The following is an 8,906-nucleotide window of genomic DNA, read 5'->3' as shown; positions in this document are numbered from 1 at the left end:
AGGAGACAACACATTTAGTTCACGTCATTTAGGGTATTTTTCCTGTTTATCCACATAATCATCTCGATTGTATTTGAAAAACGTTGAAAAAAAAAAGTTAATAGTAGCCTATGTATGTATATATATTATAAGAAGCTAATAATCATCCATAAATAAATAAGATAATTTATTGTTCCGTTTTGTCTTGTTAGATGGCTTAATCAGGTCCAGTGAACGATGCTTCTCCTTAATCCCGAACCAAAATATTGACCTGCATAAATTAGTCTGTTACCACTAGAGGCGATTTCGTTGCCCTTTTTTTTAAGTAAACATTTTAGTGTATTACAAAGAGGCATCATCCAATGCTGGATCCAAACAGCACGTTCAGTGCATCATTTATTTGCATACCTATGCGTTCTAAGTTACTACTGGAGGAATTACTGTATTCACAGGTTTTGTCCATTTTCTGTTCATAAAGGCCTGTGATGTGCATAAAGCTACTTGGTGGTTCTTTGTATGTAAATAGAGTGTAAAAAGGCCCTCCCCATCTTTGTAATTAATTGACACGTTATACCACTCATCATGTTCTGAAGCACCAATGGTATAAGGCTAGGATCTCCCCAAAACCCACAATTTCACATCGGCAAACACTGTCTTCATCCACTTGACTCCCAAGACCCGCCCACACGTGGCCAACCTTTTTCGTTTTTAATGCTTTTTCACTGCAGGTTCATGTGTTGAGACCAACCTTATATGGACTGATCAGCCTGGTAATGGCTTATTTCCCCCTAACACCCAGCAGTAGCGCAATATCCATCAGCTAGATATACCACTTCAGTCACCTTGGCGTTCTTCCTGGACTTACAGAACTGATTTCTCCCCTACTTTTTTGTTTCTTCTTCTTTTTTTCTCTCAAGCAACGGTTACCGATCGAACCTCATGCGTCGACTTCAGTTTACTTCGCGCTGAAACGGGACTGATCCTGTGTTTTTTAAATCATCTGTGTTTTGTGTTTTTATACAGAGGATTGACAAACTGGTGCAGCAACTTTACTGCTTCAAATGCCCCAGAACATGTCGTTGACCAACACAAAGACGGGCTTTTCAGTAAAGGACATTTTGGACCTCCCTGATACTAACGATGAAGAAGGATCTATCACGGGGAATGAGGAAGATACGGAAGGTTCTGAGGCGACTAAAACGCCTGGAGTGAATGTTCAAAACCTGCCTTTAAAGAATCCGTTTTACGATAATAGTGACAATCCTTACACCAGATGGCTCGCGACTACGGACAGCATCCAATACTCATGTAAGTAGCAAGTCCACACAAGTTAAATCTCTTCGATTCTAAAAAAAAACACTGTTTTTACACTGATCGTCTATCACAAATGTTCGATTCTGCAAAGCTGAAATCATTCGACAAAATCTTTGTCTTTGACACTGTCGGAGACGAATGTTCATCTGTAGATTCCGACTGTTGCGCTTGCCTGAAGGCGTAACCTGTTATATGCTTCTGGATCGAGGTTAAATTAGTTATCAATACTACATTTATTTTGTGTGTGTGTGTGTGTTGTATAAATCCTGTTTAAATTCCCAAGACATTTTCTGGGAGCTTTATTGACTGATAGTTTTCCTCTTTGTTAATCAGCAGGCTATAACTGTTGAATCGGCTATACGGCGAAATCAGAGTTTGTTTGGGTCACACGCCCTGTGATAATTATGGCCTATTACAATGAAAAACCTGTTAATTTTTATGAACAGATCTGTAAAAACATATTGTTGAATTGCTGTATTTATTAGTCCGCCTGACCAAATGGAATGTTCTTTGACAAATATTTGTTGGTTTGTGTAGCCTAACTGAAAATTAATAGCCTACAAAGAAAAGTAAAAAAAAAATAAAAAAATAAAAATACATAAATAAATAAAAATAACACTTTTTTTTTCTATTTAAAGTTCAATTTTATATGATGTGGAATTAAATGTAGTAAATTTTGTCCCCTTTTTTATTATTATTTTTTTATTTTAATTTTTTATTTTTTGATGTTGTTGAAACTAGTACACGGCCTATCCGCAAACTCTCAAGACTCGTCTGCAAAATCCCCGGAACCTTCAGCGGACGAGTCGCCAGACAACGACAAGGAAACTTCGAGCAACGGCAGCGACTCCGGTAAGAAGCGCAAAAGGAGGGTGCTCTTTTCCAAGGCACAAACTTACGAACTCGAGCGCCGGTTTAGACAACAGAGATATCTGTCAGCCCCGGAGAGGGAGCATCTCGCCAGTTTGATCCGCCTGACTCCAACCCAAGTGAAAATCTGGTTCCAGAACCATCGATACAAAATGAAGAGAGCCCGGGCGGAGAAAGGTATGGAAGTGACCCATCTCCCTTCTCCTAGGCGGGTGGCCGTGCCTGTGTTAGTCAGAGATGGCAAGCCTTGCCATACGCTAAAAGCTCAGGACTTGGCTACTTTTCATGCTGGAATTCCGTTCTCCGCGTATAGCGCCCAGTCTCTCCAGCATATGCAATTTAACGCGCATTACAGCGCCGCCACCACGCCACAGTTCCCAACAGCACATCACTTGGTGCAAACGCAACAGTGGACTTGGTGAACAAATATTGACTTGCAAAGGCAGGGCTGCGTTTTAAAGACTCTGGTAGGGAGCTTTCCAAACAAAAAATACAAGACTTTTTATTTTTGCAGCTTGACCCTGTCTCACCAATTTATTTTGGGGATTGACGTGTGCGCCATGTTTACATGTTTTCGTTAAGAAAACCGGGTCAAGCCTCACCCCAAATTTAAGATTATTGAAGCTCTTGTGAAATTTTGTAAAGTATGTTTGTGTGTTGTAGAATTTTTTTTTTCCTTTTGACCTTCGTGTTTTAAGCACGCGTGCAAACCACTTTATGATTATATAAATTTTTATTTCGTTCTTTTACAATGGACTGAATATATTTATGGCCATGAATAAACATTGGCAATCTTTAGCTTATTACACTGGTTTGTTTTCTATGTAAATATTTTGTGATAACTGTTTGCAATATTATGTTTGACCGTTCAGTAAGCTATAGCCTTAATATTATCCGATATTTAGGGAAAATGGAACATCAGTTGTCGATAAATATCCCTCATGTTAATTTCAATAACATCGCGCGGTGGCGAGGGAGATCTACAATTCTTTTTATTAAGACTTTTAATAAAATGATGTGTTTCAGAAATTCCGATTTGTTTTGCGTTTGGTCTCAGTGCTTTCGGACTCCTTTGCAAAATATGGATCGTTTCTTCGCCATTTCGCATTAATATAAATACTTTATAATAAACCAATAGAACGAATAAATACAACTAATATAATTATGCTAATTTATAAAGCCTTATGTTTGCACAAATGTTGCTTTGGACAGCCTGTCGCTCTATTCTCTTCATCAGCAGCACAACTGGTTTCATTTTTCCGAATTTATCAGTACGAACACTTCAGCAATAAGAAGGCTAAAGTCACTTGTGAAATGGGGGTAAAAATCCACTCACTTAATAGAAGAGGGCTTCTTCAGCTAAGCAGCTTTTCATTCAGGCGCTCTCTCCTTTTCAGGCTCCGCGGCTGACATCTCGGGTGTTAAAACGGCACATTTAAGAGAGAAAACACACGTGACAAAGTTTTGTTATTGTGCTATTATGTGATTGCAAGGTAATTATATAATATTTTATTGTCAGCTAAACAAATATTTTGTTAGGCGTTGCCACTGTGTATCACAAATTCTTGAATTGATACCCGTGGTCTTTTTTCTTTCTTTTTTTTTTTTTTTATAAATAGAAGTCAGCTAATGAATAAAAGACAAAATTAGTATAGGGATTTTTTTTCTTTCTTTCTTTTTTTCAAGTTTTTAAATAGGCAGATACCTTTTTGTTTCGTTTCCGGTTAAAGATTATGGTAGGTTATGTTAGTGACTTGGTAAATACCATGATTCAGTGCAAAATCCGTTTTTCAAATATATTTTACAGCAGATGTGACAGTAAACCTGGCTTTCATTTAACAAACGGTTGAACAGAAACGATGTGCTAATCATTTGCAGAATTAATATTAAGCTTTATTTCCACCGTTTGTTTTATTCAATACAGATTGTGTCTTTTTATATTTAGTCTGTTTATTAAGAATTCTATATAATAGTTGCCTAACATTCTGACAGTTATTGCAAAAGCGTTTCGTTAGAAAGCGGCGGTGTGCAAATGACAGAATTGTCTCGCACCTGTTCTGTACTGTAAGAACTCATTTGTGGCGCTATACTTAACGTTTCTTCAGTATGCAATTCCAGAGAGAGAGATACATAAAATGTCTGTCAGAAAACGTTTCCAAAATGTTCACTACTTTTTTCTTCGATTAGCTTTCAGACTGCGATTGTGTAGCTTCGCTCAGAGGGGAAAATCGTGGCCACAGCTGTGTTGGACTGATGGTCAACAATGTGGCGAGGCACTTTTGAGCAGTCTATAGTAGCACACTATACAGTACATGACACAAAACCTAACAAAGCTTTGGGTCGGTTGATGTGAATGTTAAAGGCGTGCATATTAACAGGGAGAGAAAGTCCGTATTTCTTGGTGTTATTCAGGCCCTTTATCTGGATCAGTGTATCCCTGAGTCAGAGAGAAATATCTTTTTTTTTTTTTTTTTTTTTTTTTTTTGTAGCGCCTGTCAGTTGGTGCAGGGCCGCGGGAAGTAATTTTGAACAGGGGGTGCTGTGATTTCTTTTTTTTTTTTTTTTTTTTTTTTTTTTTGACAAAAAAACCTATGAGCCTATAGGCCTATTTAAAATACATTGTAAAAATAAATACATTGAGATTTACTACTTTATTGTCATATACACTTCAGTGCACAGCCAGCCAGGGTCTGAAACACACAGACATCCGTTCTCAGATATGCGCAATGCGTTATTAATCTGAAGCAGAATCAGAAATAAGAGTTTAATAATCGAAAGAAAACGAAATAATTACTTTCATTACAATTTCAGATAGCCTATACATACATGCAACTTATTTAGATACAACAAATAATATTACAACAAAATATAATATTAATCAAACTTCACAATAACGCTAAAACAATGCAATCGATTTGGTCAGCTGGCTTGAGTCACTGCACGTTTATTTCACACGCAAATCTATTAACTCCAAAATCTTTTTACGCACACCACAAGGAAATAATCTCTGACTATTTAAGCAATTTGTTTATTGAACAGTTCTCCACATCCATTACGCAAAGAACACACGCACAGTATAAAGCTTTCTGTCTCCATCTCCAACCTTTTTACACAAACAAAAAGGAAATAATCTCCGACTATTTAAACGTTATTTAACAGTTCTCCACAACCATTACGCAAAGAACACACCAACGAAATAATAGCCTACTCTCCATCTCCATCCCCACCACCTTACAAAAATACTATAGTGTACTACTTACAATTGCTTCGCTAGTCAAAGCTGATGCCACACTTGTTGCCAAAAAAATAAATGTTACAAGCGCGGCAGCACCATGCTCTTACCTGAGCTACATGCAGGCGGGGTGCCCTGGTTACAGGTGTCCAAATGTCGAAGTGCGCTGTATTATATAAAGATGGATGTATTCTGCATGGAACGAGCGGGAAACCTCGTTACTCGGCGACCAAACCTGCCTGCCTGACGTTGACAACGTAACTTCCGAACCTGTGTTGATTAGGCCTCAAAATATGAAATTAAAATCCAAAATATATACGTAATAGCCTACGTGTGTCAAAATCATTTTCTAAAATATTCATAAGGAATTTATAAATTGTGCAAAATATTTTAATAGGCCTACATTTTTTTTTATCTCCCTCTCGTCACTAGGGGGTGCTGCAGCACCCCCAGCACCCCCACTTCCCGCGGCCATGAGTTGGTGCCATTGTGGTGCTTGTTTTACACGTTCTGTTCCATATGGACAGCTGGGCCCGCAAGAGGAGAAAGGAATCCCTCACAAAACCCAAATTGTGTCCCACTTTCAAACGCAGCATTGTTGTCTCTCAAAGAAAAACGAATTAAAAATTCGTGCTATATCTATTCTGGAAAAGAAGGCAAACCCATTCACAGATAACAGGGAGTCCTTCTTCCTTGATATAGCAGTGCTAACAACAGTTCTCTCATTCCTCTATCGCTCATAAACGCTTTTTTTTTATTTTGAAGGGAACGATTAATGCCTGTTCTGCAAAGTTTGTAGCGTTACAGCTTCAAAACTATTTAATAGATACTTTCTTATTTCCTGTCCAGTATAAGTGAAATGCCTTATGTGTTGATTATTTTCTCTGCGAATGGAAATGTCCAGTTATTATTAAAACACTAAGGAAAACATGCATTTAATAATGCAGATGTTATTCGAACTGGTATATATCTATGCGTTGCATCAATTGGCAAGTCTGTTTATGTATGTAGGCTATATGCATATAAGTGTTTGTGTTTGTATATAAAATACGGAATTGCATTGGATTTTTTTTCTTTCTTTCTTTCCTTTTTTTTAACTAAAAGGATAAACCATTTACTAATTATTCCGCGTATGACAAAAATCCAAGCAAAGACGGTTTCCATGAATTTTACACTACAAATGTCTTAGGTGGAAAAAAAAAAAATTTCTGTGTAAAAATACTGAAGCATTGTACGATTTTATCTGGAATTAGTCTCGGTTACGGAGTATTACAGCGAAAATATCAGAAGTAAGTGAGTCGCAAACGCTCATAAAACGATTCTGAATGTATGCTGAAGTTAAAGCGTGGATAAAAACCCTTTCACGCCTCCAAATGGGATATTTCAGGAAGTGTGCACTTGGGTGTCCATGGATCCAGATAACTGTGACCATTTTTTGAACTTCAACATGAATCATTTCTTATCATCCACATCTCCAAATGAGGGTTCTCAACGCCTTAATAAGCAGGACTAACATTTGAAGAAAGTTATTGGTATTTTATTGCCAATATAAGATACAGATTAGATTCAACCATCTCAAACGTTTTGCAAAATGAATGCATTTTCAGTGTTTTGTGGACCAAATCGCATATCAACAATGTACTTGCCACAAGATGGAGACAGAGCCCGTTGATAGGAACAGTAACGCTGATAGGACCAGTTTAAGAATAGTCAGGTTAATTTCATGCTGCAAATGCCGATAATAAAAGTGGTACAAATACATATAATTCACAACTTAATTTGCAGGAAGGTGTATTATTTAAGTTTAACAATAGAGTTAAAAATGAATGCTGTATTTAAGCGAGGTGTTTAGGCGCTATGATGAATTTTGTGGAGTTCATGAGCTGATCCGCAGAGAGGCGCAATTGGTCCACACAAACCATAACATCAGCATTACAGCGAGCATAAATCAGAGCACAGCCATGGAAGTGGATAAGTGTTATAAACCTCATTGTTGTTATTATCTTGTCATCAAACGTTGCACTCTCTGGACATTTTAACGATAAAATACATGGCATATTAACATAAGGCTTCAATTTTCTAATCATGCATGACATCTAAATTATTACTTCCCACTCTTGCTTCCCAAAGAGTTGTTAAGCACCCTGATTATTATTATTATTATTATTATTATTATTATTATTATTATTCATAGAATATATGCTTATTTCTGAATGTTTGTCAAATGACAAAAACTTCTAATTATGGCAAACTGTAACTGAATACATAATTGACAAAAATTATTTACAGTAGTAAAACCGTTGTTTTCTTTATTCTTTTATTTATCCATGTGTTTATTGCATATGGTGAAATATTCAAGGATTGCTTCAGGTTACACACTTGGAGTTCTCTGTCTGCATAGTTATAACAGTTTTAAGGTTCAAAGCTTTCTTCAGAGATCCACAGGCATATATTAGGTGGACCATGAATTCCATATGTTCTTTATGAATCATTTCCAGTATTTGTTGCCCACAGCACTCTTCTATGTTTTTTTTTTTTTCCTTTACCCATATGGTTAACCATAACAATGCAATAAAATAATCCAGAGAGAAGGGGAAATGAAAAATAAAGTTGAGCTCACAACTACTTCATAAGCATAATCATAATTAGTGAATTTAGGGTAGGCTTGTAACAGAACCTGCATTATTTTTTTTCTTTATTACTGTACACTAATATAACAGTTTTTAGTTATGTGAAATCAAAAATCGGATTGTAAATCCACGTTTTCAGTGGATTTGCAGAAAGAAAAAAGATACAAATGTAGTTAATCAAACAAGCAAGACTTTTGAAATTAAAAAGACTTTGACATGTTTCAAATGAAAGCTATTTGACCAACTGGTTTAAAATAGTTTTATTTATTTATTTATTTGCCATAAAAAATCTGAAAATATACAAATTAATTAACAATATAAATATGCTAGATAGCATTCAAAGTTGTCATGTAAATGTGGTATTTTACATTAATTTGTACTATCTGACAAAAAACTCCACTGGTAAACCAGCCAAGCAGGACAAGCAGTGAGCAAATTGTACAGAAATGTTTCCACAAAAGTTTCCACAAATTTGCAACCAGTTTGCAAACAAGTAAAATACTTTCCTAGACATTCATTTACAGTATGTTCAGTATTACACTATATCTAGGTTGATACTATGCGGAGAATATGTTTGTTCATGAGAATCACACAACTTCCTAGAGGTTATTGGCTATTTACATGCATTGCATCAAGCTGAATCTCTTTCTTTTGATGTCTCTCCCAGCACATATCCATAAATTTATATCCATAAACATGTGTGTTATCAGTTGTTTACACAAACCTGCGGAGAGGGCCCTCTCCCCCCACCCCTGTGCACACCACTGTCTGTTATAATATTATGTTTTATTTTATTTCTTATAGCCATAGATTGGAGTCTGAAAGGTCAGAAAGTGTGTGATCCTCAATCGTTTAGTGTATGATGGCGTTTTACCTCTGTG

At 36.4% G+C, this 8,906-nt stretch overlaps 1 protein-coding gene across 1 annotated transcript; it reads left to right on the top strand.

Moving 5' to 3' along the window:
• The first annotated feature begins 423 nt into the window (after window positions 1-423).
• On the top strand, window positions 424-3,192 carry LOC113060396 (homeobox protein Nkx-2.2a-like). The gene is made up of 2 exons (XM_026229285.1): window positions 424-1,287; window positions 2,035-3,192. The coding sequence occupies exons 1-2, from the start codon at window positions 1,041-1,043 to the stop codon at window positions 2,583-2,585; spliced, it is 798 nt and encodes a 265-aa protein (XP_026085070.1). The 5' UTR covers window positions 424-1,040; the 3' UTR covers window positions 2,586-3,192.
• The last annotated feature ends 5,714 nt before the right edge of the window (window positions 3,193-8,906 follow it).

This window comes from Carassius auratus, chromosome 42, assembly GCF_003368295.1.
Source record: "Carassius auratus strain Wakin chromosome 42, ASM336829v1, whole genome shotgun sequence".
Lineage (NCBI taxonomy): Eukaryota > Metazoa > Chordata > Actinopteri > Cypriniformes > Cyprinidae > Carassius > Carassius auratus.
Note: the sequence above shows the minus strand (reverse complement) of the source record. Positions and strands in the feature narration are given on the sequence as shown.

Bases quoted from the DNA above. Each gene is read 5' to 3' on its own strand.
- LOC113060396 (XM_026229285.1), top strand. From the start codon at position 1,041: ATGCCCCAGAACATGTCGTTGACCAACACAAAGACGGGCTTTTCAGTA. The intron at 1,288-2,034 runs GTAAGTAGCAAG...TGTTGAAACTAG, and splicing joins GGACAGCATCCAATACTCAT to TACACGGCCTATCCGCAAAC.